At 42.1% G+C, this 19,647-nt stretch overlaps 1 protein-coding gene across 2 annotated transcripts; it reads left to right on the top strand.

The window, feature by feature from the left end:
• The first annotated feature begins 69 nt into the window (after positions 1 to 69).
• ZFYVE21 (zinc finger FYVE-type containing 21) lies at positions 70 to 19,422 on the top strand. Of its 2 annotated transcripts, none has more exons than XM_075150984.1 (7): positions 70 to 292; positions 6,413 to 6,463; positions 12,014 to 12,182; positions 13,938 to 14,013; positions 14,731 to 14,822; positions 17,193 to 17,335; positions 18,762 to 19,422. In XM_075150984.1, the coding sequence occupies exons 1-7, from the start codon at positions 155 to 157 to the stop codon at positions 18,795 to 18,797; spliced, it is 705 nt and encodes a 234-aa protein (XP_075007085.1). In that variant the 5' UTR covers positions 70 to 154; the 3' UTR covers positions 18,798 to 19,422. The 2 variants fall into 2 exon arrangements, with proteins under 2 accessions (XP_075007085.1, XP_075007087.1); XM_075150986.1 differs by having other exon boundaries at positions 71 to 286.
• The last annotated feature ends 225 nt before the right edge of the window (positions 19,423 to 19,647 follow it).

The following is a 19,647-nucleotide window of genomic DNA, read 5'->3' as shown; positions in this document are numbered from 1 at the left end:
ATTGGGCGTCTGGAGCGGGTAGGCGGGGACCAGTGGCTCGCTGCTTTCCATTGGCCTCGCGCTGTGCCCGTTCCGAAGGGCTCAGGCGGCCATTGGGTAGCGGCGCTGCCAGTCCCGAGGGGGCGAGTAGCGGTGGCGGAGTTTGAGGGGGAAGATGTCGGGCTGCGAGGCCCGCGATGCCAAGAAGCTGGTGCGCTCGCCGAGCGGGCTGCGCATGGTGCCCGAGCACCGCTCTGCCCGCAGCCCCTTCGGCTTGGACGAGCCGCCCTGGGTGCCTGACAAGGAGGTATCGGTAGGGGTGGGGGCGCCGCCCTTTCATCCCCGGGGGGGGCTGCCCTGCGCGGGAACAGTCCCCGCTCGCGCGCCCCCAGAGCTCCCCTCGGCGGCCGCTTGCCCTCGGGGTCCTCGGCGCCTCAGAGGCTGCTGCCCCGTGGGTGGCCGGGACGCGCCTCGCCTGGCCGCGACCGGCCCGAGGGGCCGGGCACCGCGGGTTGAGATCGCGCTGCTTCCCCTTTCTTGCGCGTCCGTGTTTCCCGGCACCTCCCTCTCTCCCTTCTCCACCGTCGCTGCCTGCCGGGGCACGGCGGTGGTCGGAGCGGCTGGGGGGCCCTTTGCAGCTTGGGGGTGCCGGCTGGCCGCCGGGAGGCGCGGAGGACTGTGTAGCCGGCGGGGCGGGCGGGCGGGGGGCTTGCAGCGCTGCTCAGGGAGCTGGCCCGCCTCTCCGGCCCGCCCGGTGCTGCGGAGCGCCGGGCGGGCTTGGCTCACCCCGCCTCACCTCACAAACTGACCAGCAGCGGGTCAGGCTCGCCCGGGTGCGGTTTTTTAGTTGTAAACCACAATTTTTTATTTCGCTTAGATGAATGGGCTGAAAAGGATAGGACTGTCACTCGTTCTTCAGGGATGTGTGGCCCGGTCTCCAAAATTAGTGAGGAACTTAATGAGTTAAAAATGTAGCGAGCTATGCAGTATTAATGTTTAGCGAAGCGTTCTCTTTAAATGCTTATAAAGGTAATTCTGAAGACCATGTTGATTTAAAAAAGAAAATACACAAAGTATTAAGGCAATAAGGCTAAGTTAGAACAGCCCTTCTGGCTCCCAGTGTGAATGTTTTTAGTGTTAAACGAGTATTGAGTAACTTAAACCATTTCAGTCAACTTTGCCTTTAAATACTTTTCAAGTAAACCATGTGATCATGATGTTATATTAAATTTCATGTAATATGCATTATTTGTTACTAGTCCCTACAACTTGGAATCAATTGTTTGTTTATTTATTTATTGCTGGTGTTCTGTGGTGTGGATGCATGCCAATGCATTTAAATGTGACCAGAATTAAGATTTATTTTAGATGAGCCAATATGAATTTAAGCAGGGAGTCATTAAGCTAAAGCATTCTTTGCCAGATACTGACATGCTTGGTCTGCTTTGTATGGGAACACCATGTCCTCCTTGGTTAGGAACGAGGAAGAAAATTTTGCCCCTACCTGGTATCTCTTGAGGCAGAAAGTTCTGTGTAAAAGTAATAATTCTGGAGACTCGCTCTGCCAGCACAGCTTTTGCAGCTCAGACTAACCTTTACTGTCATAAGGTGCATGACTAGTAAGTCAGTTGCTGGTTTTGTCCAAAATAACAACCCTTCTTTGGAAAGTGACTTTTTCAACTTATTTTAAACAAGGGGTCTGCTAAAATATCTTGTGGGAGTTTTCTCAAGTTATTCTCTTCCATACTTACAGAATTAAAAAAATCCTCCCTGTCATCGGTAGCAACTGGGTTATCTGTCTTACATGAAGTGTAGATAAGACAAAATGTTCAGTGACCGGAGCTGAGTGTCATTTGAAGGTGTCGGTGCTCGGCTCTCGGGGCTCCCACCCAGCTGGCACCATACGTGGTGTGGTGCGCTGGGCGTGTTGCAGATGGGGTGTGTATTTATCAGGGAGCATGTAGCAAAGTCTGAGCAGTCGTCGTATAAGTGGTTTCCCTTTGTGTTGCGTGGACTCTGCTTTTGCTGCGTCGGTGACTTGCTGTGCCCTGCGTGCACTGACCTGCGCCACCTGGAAACCCAATTCCCGACATCATCATCGTCAGTGGATGTAATTTGTGTAACAGTTAAATTGAAATTAGGTTTCACCCTGACCTTCTGAAATGTAGTTTTATATTTCAGTATATTGATTATAGCAGACTAGCTTTATTTAAAAAAAGTAAGGTACTTCTAACTCAGTCTAATGCATAGTACCATCTTAATTAAACTAAAGGTTTGAGGATTGTGGTAGGATTTATTTAAACTAGTTAGATATATTTAAAAATTAACTCTGTATATTTTAGATACATCAGTCTGATGTGTGTTGTTAGTTTGAATTCTATATACAGTTGTACTGCAGGTATTCATTCTCCTTAAAATTCAACTTTTCCCCTGTACTCTGTTTGTTGGTCAATAGGCTGATGGTGTTGATTTGTTACTGAATGTTGCATTTGCATCAGACTCAGTGATATTTGCTATTGCGAGGAAGCGTATTATAGGCAAACATTTTAAATGCATTTGTTAATTCATATTCTTAATCTTGCATTATTGTTATTTTGTAAAAAGTTATTTTACTAAATATCTCAAAGTGTATTGAAGTTCTGACATCCCTTTGGTTAATGATTACCAAATATGTTACAAACTTCTTCCTTAAATAAAGCAAGTACGTGATATACAGGGAAGCTTATAAAACCCATATTTTTATTAATAAAATTAAATTTAAAGAGAGTGTTATCTAGTTAATGAATTCAGCAAGAACACTTGCTCTTGTTACCATGTCAGATGTAATTAAAAAAAAACATGTTCTTTGTCCAAGACAAGAGCCTGGTGTTAGCAAATGTTGATCTGGCTTTTCAAGTATGCTGGCTTACAAATCCAGTAGCTTTGTTTTTCTTATGCAGGAAGAGTCTACTGGCTTATTTTTTAAAAGTAAAGCCACCTAAAAATTATGGCAGTTAGTAGTTTTGTGAAACTTGTATAACATTGAAATATATTTCAATTTTTTAATTTTATGTCACAAGATTATAAAGTCTTAAAATATCAGTTATTTTGAGGAGTTTGAAGTGTAAGACTGAAGCAGAACTACAGAAAACTTTCTTTTTGGTAGTCATATATATTATAAATAATGGATTGAGGTGGATAATATTATGAAAATTTGTGCTGAGCATCTTTAAACTTGAGACAGAGCATAAAATATTGGTCACTGCATGTGCCTTGTCTAACGCAGAATTTCTTGGTTAATCACCAGCAGAGCTCAACTGCTGATGTTCCTGTTCAGGAAATCTTGGACTAGAAATTGAATAAAATTTGTATGTTCGAATGCAGAGGTAGCCAAACCTTGTGACATCCAGCTGTGTACCAGATCTTTCTGTGGCTGAGGAACATTGCGTGCCTCAGAGCTGGGATGTGCGAGGGGAGTGTACGGATGCGGTGACAGTGATTCCCTGGCTCCTGGATCACTGTGGGAGAGAACTGAGCTTTATGTTGCTGGGTTCTCTGTTGGCTCAGGCTCTCAGAGTCAGCATTAGCTGTGCAACAGAGCTCCGCTCGGACTGCTGGCAAACTCGTGTAGCTCAGGGAATGAATTGACCCTGTACAGTTGTAATTACAGAAAGCATTGTAAGCTGTATCTGCCATGTATTTGCATTGCATTGTTTTTCACTCTGGCATCAGCTGTTTTGGTCAGGCGTGTTACAAGGTGTGATTTGATAAGCTTGTGAACTTTCACATTTGCAAAAGCTCACTGTGTTAACAAGCTTAACCAAGTGTTACCTTGCATCATTTCTTGAATCACTTTGTTATTGTATATGCAAATAAAGCGTATGAAGTGTAACTATAGCTTCCTGTCCATCTACAGTATTCTCACCTCTGGCTGGATCCAAAGTATTATGCAAATTCGTTATCACACTTCAGCAAATGCATGAGAAGTTCCACTCTATTTGTAATGAACTAGCTCTCAGTATTTCTAAATTAATAACAAGGTCCAACAACTGTTGGATGTTCTTCTATTTTCTTCTTGCTATATGAAGTAATCTGATATTAGTATTAGTGGTATGTTGATTGTATGTGAAATGAATATACTAATGACATGCATTGTAATTTAATTTCTTATTTCATATCTTTTTGTTTCCACTTTCCAAAAAACTCAGATTTGCAGCATTTTTAAAAAGCCTGTGTCTTGAAGACATGAAAAGTGACTCAAACATTGTGCTTTCTTCTCTGTAAATGTGACTAAAAACATCTTAAAGCTGTAAAGCTTAATTCAGTACTCATGCATTCTCTAATTATGTCAGCATATGGATGAATAGGAAGGATTCACGTTTCAAGACATTTTTCAATAGCAATCTCTTCCCAGGCAAAGTAGAAGTTGATATTATGCAAATGGGTTTGCTTTATTTTGGTTACTTAAAGCAGAAGTGCCTTGAAGGAACAGTGTATCGAGCCTACTTGTGTTAGAACATTTTTATAGGAAAACCCCATTTGCGATGCCATTTGACTTGTGGTTTATTTGTGACTGCTCTATGTATCAGGCAATGTTATCATGATAGGTTTGGAATTCAGGAATATTTTTCTATAGAGTTTGTGTTAAATAAGAGAGAATGGATAACTTTGTTCCTTCCTGAAAAGCAACTTGTATGTTTAGTGTAATGTTGTGTATGAAGTCTATTTAGGACAGTATTTAGAAGAGTGTTTTTTTCCCCTGGTTGGTGACTTGTGCTTTCTAGTTTCTGACAAAAAAACCCTCAAACATGTTTCCATTAAGAAAATTAGTTAGACTCTGGGTAAATTCAAAGTATATAAAAATTCTTACTAGGTATCGCTCCCAGACAAGCTATTAAGCTACACATGTCAAAAATTAAAACACTAAATCAAGATCAGCGTAGAGTAAAATGTGGTATTAGCTGTAGAGTACTACTTGTTACAGAGATGAAACCTGGGGAATACTGAAGTTGCTTTATGCTGAAGGTTATTCATCAGTGAATGTGAGAATAAACTTTTTTACACCCATTGTGAGAAGAGGTGGTTGGATGCCTTAATTCAGTCCGCTATTTGAAACACTACAGGAGCACTTCTTGTTCTCTTTTGTGGGGGATTTAGAAACAGATGGCTTATTGTCACAAATATTGCAAGTAGCTATTTATGTTCCATTACAGTGACTGCAGTTACTCTCTAATTCGTTTAGATGTCGGGACACTTCATATAAACTGTGGCGAATTATTAACAATCTTGTACTTCAAAAGAACATGAAAAGTTTCTAGAGAATTTTTAATTTAGCTGCTGTAATATTTTCTTGGCTGTAGTTATTGAACTTGTGGCAGTGGTTGGGTATCTACAAAAGCTGTTGTAACCTGAAGGAATTTATAGAATGTAAAGGGTTAAGTATTGAAATGTGTTAATTAAAGGTAAATGGTGATTACTGTGTGCTTAGCAAATAGCACCTGCTCAGCTTAGGGCATGCTTTTAAGATGACATTCTGGTGTAGTCTGAGGATAGTCTGGTTTGAAGAGTGTAGGTTTCCAGAGTTATAAAACTTACTACAGGATCTAATCAGGTTCTCCTGATTCAGATGTCAGGCATAATTTTGCATTAATATTTGCAAATAAATCTAACAAAAATTGCTTTATAAGCAATTGGAGAGTGGTTTTCGATATGATGGATAAAAATACGTGAAAATTGGTGAAAATCTAGTGATCTAAGTGCTGAGTATCAGCCCTTTGGTAGGTGGCTTTCTGTACAGAAAACTTCAATTGTCATAACAATCACTGATCACTTCTGCTAGTTTAGAGAATCAAAACTGCCACCCCTTAAACTCTACTTAGTTGTGAGAGAGAAACGTCTTCATTTTTTTTTCTGGCTTTTCTTTTGGGAGGAGTGTGGGTGTAAGCTTGTTTTAGGAAAGAGATATTTCAGGAAGTGACATTTTGTAGCTGGAATAAAAATTAAGTCTTAGTGGCTTGGAAGAAAACCAAATATCTCCTAGCATGTTTCAAAAATGTGTAAGTATTGAGAGCATTAAGATACGTAAACAATGTTTTAGACAGTCAACAGAGCATCACAGTGTAATACAGTGAGCATGACAACTTATATAAAAACAGTCAACTCTGGAATATATGACTGTCTGGATAGCCAAACATAATTAAGCATGATAAGTACCTCTGAAATGTACTTAATTGGCTGCTGGCAAGATGCAGTATTCCTTAGGGCGAATGAGTTTGGCAGCTTTTTTTGTTTTACAAATGGGGATGACGTTATTTTGCTACATCAATATTAAAATAAATGAAAACCATCCATGGTGAAAAGATAAAGGATGGAAATTTGTTGGAGATGTTTCTTTTTAGTAGGATTAAAGGTTTAGAAATCCTGCAGATTAATCTTAATTTGTACTCTTTTCTAGTGCCCAAGATGTATGCAGTGTGATACAAAATTTGACTTCATAACTAGAAAGGTAAGAGAAATAATGAAAGGTAAAGCATTAACTGTTGCAAAATACTAATATGGACTTCTTTTGATTTAAAATGTAGAAGATTTCAGTAGAATAGCATGCAAAGTCTGATGTAACTTAAAGTAACTTTTTCTTTCTGTTCTGCCTTTTCTGAGTAGAGGTCCTTTTTGTTTTAATTCTGTTTCTCTGAAATTCTTCTTGTTGCTCAATGAGTAATACACAGGGTTTTTCCAAATTACTGGGTACCCACAGGATTTACAGTCAAAGGAAAAGTTAGAGGAACTCATGCTGGAGTGGGCTTCTAACATCTAACTGATATAAAAACGAGATCAACTAATTCAGTTCTCTTTTGGGAGATAAAATTAGTTGTGGAAATGTAAGCAAAAATGTTTTCAGGAGTAATGAATTATAATCTTAGAATCATAGAATCATTAAGGTTGGAAAAGACCTCTAAGATAGAGTCCAACCGTCAACCCAACACCACCATACCCCCTAAACCATGTCCCTAAGCGCCTCATCTACACGTCTTTTAAATACTTCCAGGGATGGCGACTCAACCACTTCCCTGGGCAGCCTGTTCCAAGGCCTGACCACTCTTTCAGTAAAGAAATTTCTCCTAATGTCCAATCTAAACCTCCCTTGGAGCAACTTGAGGCCATTTCCTCTCGTCCTATCACTAGTTACTTGGGAGAAGAGACCAACACCCACCTCGCTACAACCTCCTTTCAGGCGGTTGTAGAGCGCAATGAGGTCTCCCCGCAGCCTCCTCTTCTCCAGGCTAAACAGTCCCAGTTCCCTCAGCCGCTCCTCATAAGACTTGTGCTCCAGGCCCTTCACCAGCTTCGTTGCCCTTCTCTGGACACGCTCCAGCACCTCCATGTCCTTCTTGTAGTGCGGGGCCCAAAACTGAACACAGGATTCGAGGTGCGGCCTCACCAGTGCCGAGTACAGGGGCACGATCACCTCCCTGCTCCTGCTGGCCACACTATTTCTGATACAGGCCAGGATGCCGTTGGCCTTCTTGGCCACCTGGGCACACTGCTGGCTCACCTGGGCACACTGCTGGCTCATGTTCAGCTGGCTGTCAACCAGCACCCCCAGGTCCTTTTCCTCCGGGCAGCTTTCCAGCCACTCTTCCCCAAGCCTGTAGCGTTACCTGGGGTTGTTGTGGCCGAAGTGCAGGACCCAGCACTTGGCCTTGTTAAACCTCATACAGTTGGCCTCGGCCCATTGATCCAGCCTGTCCAGATCCCTCTGCAGAGCCTTCCTACCCTCGAGCAGATCAACACTCCCGCCCAACTTGGTGTCATCTGCAAACTTACTGAGGGAGCACTCGATCCCCTCATCCAGATCGTTGATAAAGACATTGAACAGGACCAGCCCCAGTACTGAGCCCTGGGGAACACCGCTCGTGACTGGCCGCCAACTGGATTTAACTCCGTTCACCACAACTCTGGGCTCGGCCGTCCAGCTAGTTCTTTACCCAGCGAAGAGTGCACCTGTCTAAGCCGTGAGCCGCCAGCTTCTCTAGGAGAATGCCGTGGGAGACGGTGTCAAAGGCTTTACTGAAGTCCGGGTAGACCACATCCACAGCCTTTCCCTCATCCACTAGGCGGGTCACCTGGTCATAGAAGGAGATCAGGTTGGTCAGGCAGGACCTGCCTTCCATGAACCCATGCTGGCTGGGCCTGATCCCCTGGTTGTCCCGGACATGGCTCGTGAGCACCCTCAAAACGAACCGCTCCATAATCTTCCCTGGCACCAAGGTCAGGCTGACCGGCCTGTAGTTCCCCGGATCCTCCTTCCGGCCCTTCTTATAGATCGGCATCACATTGGCGAGCCTCCAGTCGTCCGGGATCTCCCCCGTTAACCAGGACTGCTGGTAAATGATGGAGAATGGCTTGGCAAGCTCCTCCGCCAGCTCCCTCAGTACCCTCGGGTGGATCCCATCTGGCCCCATAGACTTGTGGGCATCCAAGTGGCGTAGCAGGTCGTTAACTGCTTCCTCTTGGATTATGGGGGGTTTATCCTGCTCGCTGTCCCTGTCTTCCTGCTCAGGGGGCTGAGTACCCTGAGGATAACTGCTCTGACTATTAAAGACTGAGGCAAAGAAGGCGTTGAGTACCTCAGCCTTATCCTTGTCCTTGGTGGCGACGTTCCCCCCCGCATCCAATAGAGGATGGAGATTCTCCTTGGCTCTCCTTTTGTCATTAATATACTTGTAAAAGCATTTTTTGTTGTCTCTCACGACAGTGGCCAGGTTGAGTTCTAGCTGGGCTTTTGCCTTTCTAATTTCCTCTCTGCACGACCTAACGAGATCCCTGTACTATTCTTGAGTTGCCTGCCCCTTCTTCCAAAGGTGATAAACTCTCCTTTTTTTCCTGAGTCCCAGCCAGAGCTCCCCGTTCAGCCAGGCTGGTCATGTTCCCCGCCCGTTCTTCTTACGGCACATGGGGACAGCCCACTCCTGCACCTTTAAGACTTCCTTCTTGAAGAACGTCCAGCCTTCCTGGACCCCTTTGCCCTTCAGGACTGTCTCCCAAGGGACCCTCTCAACCAGTGTCCTGAGCAGGCCAAAGTCCGCCCTCCAGAAGTCCATGGTAGCGGTTTTGCTGGCCCCCCTCCTTACTTCACCAAGCATTGAGTATTCTATCATTTCATGGTCGCTAAGCCCAAGCCGGCCTCTGACCACCACATCTCCCACCAGTCCTTCTCTGTTTGTGAACAGCAGGTCAAGCGAGGCACCTCCCCTAGTGGGCTCGCTTACCAGCTGCGTCAGGAAGTTCTCTTCCACACTCTCCAGGAACCTCCTCGACTGTTTCCTCTCTGCTGTGTGGTATTTCCAGCAGATGTCCAGAAAGTTGCAGTCCCCCTCGAGAACAAGGGCTAGTGACTGTGAGACTTCTGCGAGCCTCTGGTAGAATATTTCGTCTGCCTCTTCATCCTGGCTAGGTGGTCTGTAACAGGCTCCCAGCAGGATATCTGCCTTGTTGGCCTTCCCCCTCATCCTTACCCACAAGCACTCGACCTTGTCATCACTACCATTGAGCTCTAGACAGTCAAAGCACTCCCTAACATACAGGGCTACCCCACCACCTCTCCTTCCTTGCCTGTCCCTTCTGAAGAGCTTATAGCCGTCCATTGCAGCACTCCAATCGTGAGACTCATCCCACCATGTTTCCGTGATGGCGACTAAGTCATAGCTACCCCGCTGCACAATGGCTTCCAGCTCCTCCTGTTTGCTGCCCATGCTGCGTGCATTGGTGTAGATGCACTTGAGCTGGGCTGCCGATTTCTCCCCTAACATTGGCATGCCACCCCTAGGCTCTTCTCTAGTGAGCCTGATTTTATCCCCTTCCCCCTTCGGACCTAGTTTAAAGCCCTCTCGATGAGCCCTGCCAACTCATACACGAGAATCCTTTCTCCCCTGTGAGACAGCTGAACTCCGTCCGTCGCCAGCAGGCCCGGTGCCGTGTAACCTACCCCTGGTCAAAGATGCCAAAATTCTGCCGATGGCACCAGCCCCTAAGCCGCGTGTTGATCTGATGAGTTTTCCTGTTCCCTTCAGTATTCCTCCCTGCCACTGAAGGGATCGAGGAAAACACTACCTGTGCTCCCGATCCTCCCACCAGTCGCCCCAGTGCCCTGAAGTCCCTTTTGATCCCTTCGGGACTTCTCTCTGCAACCTCCTCACTGCCAGCCTGTATAACCAGTAGTGGGTAGTGATCGGAGGCCTGTACCAGACCAGGGAGTTTCCTAGTAATGTCCTTCACCCGGGCCCCAGGGAGGCAGCAGACTTCCCTGTGGGATGGGTCTGGCCGGCAAATTGGGCCCTCTGTCCCCCTCAGAAGGGAATCGCCTATGACAATTACCCTCCTTTTTTTCTTAGTGGAGGCAGTTGCAATGCGTGGGGCTGACTGACTCGCCTCGGGCAACCCCCTGGATGGGCCTTCATCTGCGTCCTCGTTTGTCTGGCCCTCAAGATCCAGAGCCCCGTATCTGTTGTGTGTGTATCTTACATTAAAGAACTATATTGTTAAAATGCGGAGAACCAAAACTCAGATTCTCCTATTCTAAAAGTAAAATAGGATTTATCTCAGGTTTGGAAAAGGGAATTTCTGATTAAAGTACAAAGTATAAACAGCCTTAATTGCTATAAGCCATAAGTAGGCTCACTGTATGAAGAGAAAACACTAACATTAGCGTTAAATTATGTTCATTATATAAAAATAAGTGGGTCACTGTGGAATGCATGCTGTGTATGGAATACTGCTATCAGAAAACATTCTGCTGATACTGGGGTTTCTACATGGAGAAGGAAAGCAGCCTCCCAAAAAAGGCCAACAATGATTTTTAGCAGGGAATATCATTCCTTTGTATAACTACATTGACACTCCTTAGCATGCATTTGTGAAAGTAAAGAAAGATGTGGAAGCGTGACTTGTAGTCACTGACATAGTCAATGTTTTTTAATTTATTGTTTGGAGGGAGAGGGAAGGAGAAATTGTAAACCAGACATAGTAACATGTTATACCAGATAAGTGTAAATTTTCAGGAGGCCTGAAGACCATTAGGATGTCAGTTAGTGATCTTAGGACTCCTAAATCATGGAGTGTACTTTCTCCTACTTCTTGTTTTACCCTTTAGTTGGATGGGTTAAGAGCATGGTTGTTGGTTGGTTAGAGCATTTTGATTGAGAACCACTAATTCATTAGGCTGCTGTGTTACACTTGTGTTAGCTTTGGGAAATAAATGGAGGTAGCCCTGGGAAATAGGTACTCCAGATAATTTTGCATACTATTTAGAAGGAAAGCCTAATACTAACCAAAACTGCAGTGTATCAGTTCCTTCTATCAAACTGTTCAAACTTGCTTTGAGCCACAGATCAGTTCCTGCTTGCCTGGGAGTGCTTGTTCTGACACGAGAACTTGCATCAGGAAGACCTGCTGGGACTGTCACACCCCAATAGTGATTTGGAGCACAAGCCACTTGTTGCAGATTCAGTAGCTGTGAAACACATTGCAATACTAATTCTGATTTTGCAACTTCATTGGGTTTTTACTATGCTGCCTGATATTTCTGATAGAGAAATAGCTTTAGGTTTTAAGTTTCCACGGGAAAAATCTTGAGAATAATTTTTAAGGGAGAATAGGATCTCCAGTTGAAGTTTCACAAGATCTTTGTTTGGAAGTGGGCAGGGACCTAGAAACCACTCTTCTCTTGTGTTTTTATTGACAGTAAGGTGAAGGATTTACTGGACACTGGAGAAGCCCTTTCAGGGTCTGGTCTGCTTTAGAAGCATGTTTACAGAGTCGCAACAAAGGCTTATAGTGCTGTTGTTCATACTATACTCAGCCCTTTGTGTTCAGTCTTCAGAGATTTCTTTCTACCATTCTAGCAGTTAAATTTCCTTTACCTATCCTTCAACTTGTCTGTTTCACCCCTGAGAAATTGTTCTGTTCTTGGGGAGGAGGATATTTAATGTAGTAACTTTATCAAATTATTCCCTGATAGTTTCCTGTGCAAATAAACAAAATGTGCTCTCATGCTTAGCACCACTGCCGAAGATGCGGAAAGTGCTTCTGTGACAAGTGCTGCAGTAAAAAAGTGCCTCTGCCTCGCATGTGCTTTGTGGACCCTGTGCGCCAGTGTGCTGAATGTGCCCTCATCTCTCAGAAAGAAACAGAGTTTTATGACAAACAGCTTAAAGTGCTCATGAATGGTAAGACTGAATGCATATATATGCTGGTTTGATCTCATTTATATTTATTCAAATGCGGTGTTGAACAAATGTGATGAACAGCAAGAATAATGCCTCTTGTCAAACAAGCTGCAATTTTGTCTCCTTAAATACTTTTTTGTTGCCATGCTGCTTGTTTGCCAGTTAATAATTGTGTTATCCATTCATTTAGAGAGAAGTTTACACTTTTCAGTCAATGTTTACAAAGAGTGATTTAATTAAAGACAAAGGAATTTTTAACGCCTCTGAGAACAGATGTGTGTGCAGTTGGCATTTTTCTTAAAATAATGCACCTTTTAGCCAGATTCCTGTTACGTTAAATAAGGATGAAAAATATTTAACAATAGAGAATATTTTAATATTTCCTAACAAGATACAGTGCTTGTTTCAAGCTTCATCTGTGAGCTTTGATCTTGTCTATGGCCTTATGTATGGTTGGTGGCAGATCATCACGAGTAGTGAATTTTGCATAGCATTAAAACTACATGCAATATAGTAATTCGTGTTCCAATTACATTAAGAAAGCTGAGTCTTCAGTTTTTAAAATATTCTGTGATTGTTTGGTGCCTTTTGATGGGCTTTCAACTCTCAGCATGATGCCAATATGTATAATCAGTAAGCTAAACCACACATCTGATTAGCGTGAACGTTGCTAGGGAGATTCTAGGTTCAGAAAGGAGTATGCTCATCCCTGTAACACACAAGTCATTTTTCACTCTGCTCTGCAGATGAAGGTGTAGATGAGGTTTTAAATAATGTATTTTAAATTGAAGATTTTTTTTAAAAGCTTGTCCTGCTTGCATTCGTGTTATGCAATTCAAGTCTGAAGTTGTTCCTGATCTCAGTCAGAGAGATGGTGGTTGTGATGTCCTTTGCAGTTTTGCTGCTGTTGCCTCTCTGTCTCGCTTCAGCAGCAGCCTGGGGGTCCATGCTGAGGGGGCAGTGAGACTGCGTAAAATTGTGAAATAGACAGCGAGGTGAAGCTTCCTGAGGCTGCACGGTACAGATTATGGAGATGGATTGCAGACCATTTGGCAGGGCTGTATGTTGTTATTTTTTTCATTTCCCAGACCAACAGTATTGGGATTAGGTAATGCAGGGAGCGTGAGGCATGGAGGAAATAAAGTGGTTAGGCGTGTAGTCTGCTTTACTTCAGGTTATGAATCACTTCACTAATGTAGCTAAGATGACTTTCCCAATGTCAAAGGAGCTGTTTTGCGCAGGAAGAAACATAACGTGAAGACTGAAGTTCCTTGACCTCAAAGTAAGACTGAGCTAGCCTTCAGTAATGAAAAAGAGGTGCCTTTACTATTTATTAAGCATAGAGCTGAAGGTCACATCCTGCAGTTAGATTCTTCTGACAGATTTTTTTTTGAAATACTGAAACAATAGTGTGTATTTTGTGACAAGATAGGGTCTTTAATTGCCTATTTTTGCTGTCTCCAAATCTGTTCTCATTTTTAAAAGATTCATCTTGGATATCATCGTATTTCTACAACATGTGGGAGAAATTACATAGCAATTGTGAAAGGTCCTGTGATTCAGAACATGATAATTAAAGATCAGCTTTTTATACTTGAGTGTTCTGCTGATGTTAGTCAGTTTAACATTTCAATTAGTCTCTTAATTCACCCAATTCAGTGTATTAGGTGCAGTAAGTAAAAATTAGTTTCCTTTTGGATACTTGAATGTTTGTTCCTAAACTCTGCATTAGGTTACTGAAACATTTCTTTCCAGGTGCTACGTTTTTTGTAACTCTGGGAACATCTGATAAATCTGAGCTGATGGTTTGTCGACTTTCCAACAATCAGAGGTGAGAAAGATTGATAGAAATTGCATTTGTAAACTATATTATTGTTGCATTTACAGCTATATTATTATCTAATAACCTAAACAAAATGTAAGAGTAACATGCTGTGAGGATATTGGAAAGAGTAATCGGACTGAAAGGATAGGTACAACTTTATTGGAGTAAGTTGGTCTGAATTTACTAGTAGTGTGGCTCAGAATGCCTTAGAATGGTGGAGCTCCACTCACTGATAATGCCTCTCAGTGCCACTGGAGTACAGTGGTTTTGCCAGCTAATAGGAGGATCATAGGAAGGGGGCAGGGAAGAATCTGTAGCCACTGGAGAAAGCTTGTTTCAGAATGATTCTAACACTGCACCGTATTGTTTAACACTACAGCCAAAGCATTACTTTGGTCATCCCTGTAATTTGGTTGGCTGGAACACTTTAGACTCTGTGATCTCTTCTTCCCCCAGAACTTTGGAAGAATGCTTTTAATGTTTTGAAAGGGTCTCCTGGCAAACTGAACTATAGGTTTTGTGTTGGGTTACCCCTCCCCCCCCTTTAAGTGAAGAACTTCAATGAAAAGTATTTTTTCTGATTGATTCTCTCCCTCAGCACTGCAAAGAACATATAAACAACCAGTCACTGAGAGATTGTGTTTATTTTTTTTTGTTTGATTTGGACTTGATACTGTAGAAAAAACAGGTTTTTTTAAAAAAAGTTTTTCTTCTGTTATGTAGATACTTGGTTTTGGATGGAGACAGCCACTATGAAATTGAAATTATACAGATTTCAACTGTTCAGATACTTACAGAGGGATTTACTCCTGGAGGTAAATTTTTTCATTGAATACAGATTAACTATTAAGAAAAAAGATATGTGAAGTTGTTATTATTGTTCAAGCTAGACAGTGCATTTCTAGGTTATTGGTAACTTAGGTGTAACTATGTTAATTACAGCTGCTCTCAGAATAGAGTGCAGTGTGTGGAACCCTGTCCATGTCGCTACTGGGATTTGGGGGAAAACCTAAGAATTGAGAAATTACCTTAGAGCTCTAATATGGCAGAGCTTCTCTATAAACCTGAGTAAAGGTGGTCGTCATCTGTTCTGATCCTTTCTCTTGGCTAAATAAAAACATCTGTTGATTCAGAAGCTGATATGAGGGAACTGTTAGTCTTTGGTAGCTTCCATTTCGGAATCCAGCTGGGATTTCTCTGCTACTGGTACAAACAATTGAGAGGAGAGTGAGAGAGAAACTGTGGGGAAAAAAAATCAATAATTAAACTACGAGGGGTGGCCAAATGAAACTGGTAACATCTGAATCAGAGGGCAGCTACTTAACTGCCTCATCTCTTACCAGATTTTAAAGTATTTCAGGATGAACTTGAATATGATTTCACTGAAATGAGAACATACAAGGTCAGGAATTTTAATAATTGTTCTTTAGCAACACCTCTGTCACTGCTGGAATTTTCTAATCAGACAGCCTATCTGTGCAACATTCAGTCAGTACAGCATGTTAACTTTAATAACCTTATCTTGGTATTCAAATCAACTAGATGTGTTGCTGAGTTACTTAATGCTCCTGTAATTCCTTGTTCACTACTCTTCTGACTGCTTCATCTTTTTGCCTGCCTGCCTTCCTTCTTGATGGTAGAAAAAGACACTCACACTTACACCAGCCTTCTGGAGAGCCAGCATATTACTGAAGGTATCACCAGTACCTTTGCGCATGACGCACCTAAGCATGTTGTCGTGACCCCCCTCCCATCTTTCTTCCTCTGCAGTGCTGTTTTTTTGCTTGATCTATAGCTGTTCCACTTAAGACAAGTTATGTTCAATTCTGACATGTATCTATTCCTTCCCATCTGTCTGTTTAGTAAACTGAGAATGAATATTTTGTAACTTTTTGAAGAACTAAAACATTCGAGGCCTTTAGACCACATGTGCTATTGTCCATGCTAGAAGAGAGAAGGGAAGATGAGAAATACTATCTTTAGTGGTACACAGTACTACACATCACCTACTTCAGCAGAGGTGTGCTGAATTGTGTATACCAGAAATGAGTAATATACTTCTTGTGTACTGTCCAGTAAGGTTTTGCACTGAATAAAAAAACTGTTAATTAACGGCTTGCTTTTACACTTCTTTAAAATAAATACAACATCTTGTTGTGTAAAGTGTGTTCTACCTGAGTCAGTAATGTCCTGGAATGCCAGACATGGGCAATGTGAATAAATAAAACTGGTCAAGGCTGTAGGTGTTTGATTTCCACGGGTTTATCTCTAAGCAGGGCCTTAATCTGTTAGTCTGACCAGGTAGATGCAGGGGAGCGAGTGATGAAGAAGTTGGATTTCAGTTTATCCTGGAAGAGGAGATAACAGCTACTTTTATAAACACCATTTGGGGGCTTTTGATCAGGTTGCTTAGACAGATTGTCTGTCTCTGGCTTTTGGATATTACAGTGATGGCCTCCAGGAGCCCTCTCATGCAGACAGTTTGCAGAAAGTGTCCTTCTCCGTATGGTGGAGCTGTTCCTGGGGCTTAGTTTATGCTCTACTGCTTCAGGAAATAAGCAATGCCAGTAAAGTCTATGTAAAGCATCACTGTGCTATTCTAAACAAAGCTTTTGTTTCCTTTCTGTATTTTTGCTTTGGTTTATCTTAATGTCTTTTGTAGCAGATTTCCCTCAGGAAGTCAATGACGTTGCCCGTCGTCAGGTAGTCTTGCACAGGCATCTTTCCCACCCTCCACCCTTTGCCAGGTTTGGAGGGACTTTTGACTGCTATGCCAGATTTGGGATCAAGCAAGGATCTCCTCTTTGATACCAGTCTAACTGGACACAAGTAACTCAGTTTACAAACTGCAGGCTACAGTATGAAACTATGGAATCTACTTAAGAGAAATCATGGTGATATTAAAACACAAGGGTATTCTGAGCGTGTGTAGCTCGTGGCTTTACCTGATGGCTTCTACAAGCTCTGCCTCAGTGATTGCCAGAGAGAATTAAACAACACCGAGTCTGCACGTTCCATTGCCTGGCATTGACACAACATTGATGCGGCAGTTGTCAGCGCACCTGCAGTTGCTAGTGCTTTGAATTAAGTGATGAGATAGTTTTCTTCAAACATGCTTATTAGCTAGAAGTCGTGTTACTTAGTGGTAAAACCTGTTGCTGTTCAAGATTTTATTTCTCTTTCAGGAGGTAATACTCGTGCCATAGGTATGATTCTGCAGTATAAGGTGCCAGGATCAGAGGAGCTAACGCAGATGAAATTTACAGCCAGTGAAGACTTCAGCTGTAACAAGAAGCTGTCAGCGAGCTGGCTGGCAGCTATGCATAAGGTAAGAAAAGGAGGCAAAACTTGCAGAAAGCTGAAGAAAATCTTAACATGGGGTGCTTAGTAGCACTTAAGGGAGTATGCAGCCTTAGCAGTCTTTTTTTTCTTTCTATTATTATTTTCTATTTAAGGATTTTAGGGCCTTGTTGCTTAAGAAAACAGAAGCTATGGATGGTTGTTATGAACACGACTTCAGCTTTATACTCAGATACCTGAAGAAGAGATGCACTACAAAGGGTTTCCCAAGATCTTATGTATGTCGTTAGGTGAAAAGAAGTAGGAATTAGACTTTCAAGTTCCTTAGGTTTTTGTTACTCACTGAAGAATATGCATTATGAAATACTCTTTTGAACCTAAACTCAGCTAATTGTTTTTACTACTTTATGAAGGTTTAAGGAAGCTGTTGATTTTTTAAAACAGGAACAGGGGTGGGGCCAGGACCCCGTGGAAGACTGTTCCATCTCTTATTGTTAGGCACTGTATGGCTAATGAAACGGAGGGTTATTATTTCATAAGTCAAAGTTATGGGAGACAAACACCAAAACCACCCCAACTAGTTCTGGAACTTTGTTCATCTGATTGATAGTTAGAACTGTAATTTATAAGCTGTCTGCAAATGCAAGTGTGTGGCTGTTTGCTTCTTTATCGCCATTGTTAAGCTCCCCAGCCACCCCTAACTCCAGCGTTTAACTTGTGTTCAGCACAGCGCACTCGAACTTTATATTGCCACGTGAGTCTTAGAACTTAGCGCTTCCTTATACCTGTTCTAATTCATCTTTCACAAGCAATGCAACTCCTACAGATATGGTGAGAACCGTATTTTATGGATAAGCTTAACACCCTCCCCCCACTGATTTGTCTGCTTTGACAGGAGTTTTGAGTAGCTCAGTTGTGAGTAACCGACGAGTGGAGCGAGACTTTCAGAGATCCTAGTTAACAGCACGTAAAAGGACTTGTTGCTAGAGAATGCACATCTGTTCCCATCGCAGGGGGTTGGTTGATGCTGTAGTTTGAGAAAAATGGAATACCTTGCCAAAACTGTGCAAGGGGGAAGCAGAAGAGGTGGTAGGAACATAGGACAGAATAGCATTGTTTACTGCATATGTTTATAGACAGATTACCAAAATCTCAGAAATACTACTTCTAACTTTTTCAAAGGCAGTTTTGATCAGAAATGGTCATTTCTGACCAAGAAGAAACAAGTTAAGTTGATCTAAAGTCTTCAGTGACCTCAGGTTCTGCACTTAAAAGTAACCTTGAATAGTTTCAAAAAAATACTGAATGTTATTAAATTCCTTAGACTAAGGAAAATAGTAGAGGCAGAACTTAAAGCCTTGGGTTTAAAGAAAATTTTTGGAGGAGTAGGAAAGAGATTAGGTGGCTAAAAGTGAAACCTCAGTTAACACAATGACATTTTGTCTTCATGGCAGGCAACAAAACTTCTTTATGAGTCCCGGGACCAGTAAGAACTTGTTGGCCACTTGAGGGAAGACACCAGCCTCCATGGACCTGCCTCTCCCTTTTTGCTAATGTGACAGCTGGTAACGTTTGCTGTTCTTGACCCTTTCCCATTCCAGTGTGGTTCATTATGTAAGAACTGGCAAATGCAATGTGAGTATTTTTTTGAACCATGAGTATTCACTATAGTGTGCAATATGTATACAATTAATGCTTTAAACAGCCTCACCTTTTAAGACTTTGTATATTTTGTTAAGCCTTTATTGGCACTTAATATGAAAGTGACCTGCACTACAGCTAATGTACAGCACAACTTTTATAGTAACAATTATATATACTGTTTGCTACAAAAAGCAAACAAATGTGTATGTCTCTTCTGCAGAGAATAGTTTTTGGGTATAGATCTCAGGTTTTTCCCTCTATCCAAATGTTTAAAATCAATGTACAATAAAATCTGCCTTAGATATGATTTTATAGAAGTCACTTGATTTTTTTAAAACATTATTTTAAACATCTAAATATTTCACCAAATACCACCAAATTGGACTTACATGAACATGATTTTGAAATTTTCCTTCTGCAATAAATAAGTTTCCAGATAATTTTTAGTTTTGTATTTTCTTTTTGGTAACTAGCTTTTGTTAATCTAACTGTAATGCTATCTGAAATTGTATACAATTTAATGTACAAATACGAATAAATTAATTCACTTATTTAAAAAAAAAAAGAGGTGATAATTTCACAATATATAATAACTTCTTTAATGATGGATACTGTGGTCTCTACTCTCTAAACTTTGAACCTTTGACTCTGTATAAACAGCACCCTAAGTTTAGTCCTAAGTGTTGATAATTGGTT

Source organism: Calonectris borealis, chromosome 5 (assembly GCF_964195595.1).
Source record: "Calonectris borealis chromosome 5, bCalBor7.hap1.2, whole genome shotgun sequence".
NCBI classification, from domain to species: domain Eukaryota; kingdom Metazoa; phylum Chordata; class Aves; order Procellariiformes; family Procellariidae; genus Calonectris; species Calonectris borealis.
The sequence above is the reverse complement of the archived record's forward strand: the minus strand, read 5'-3'. Positions and strand labels throughout refer to the sequence as shown.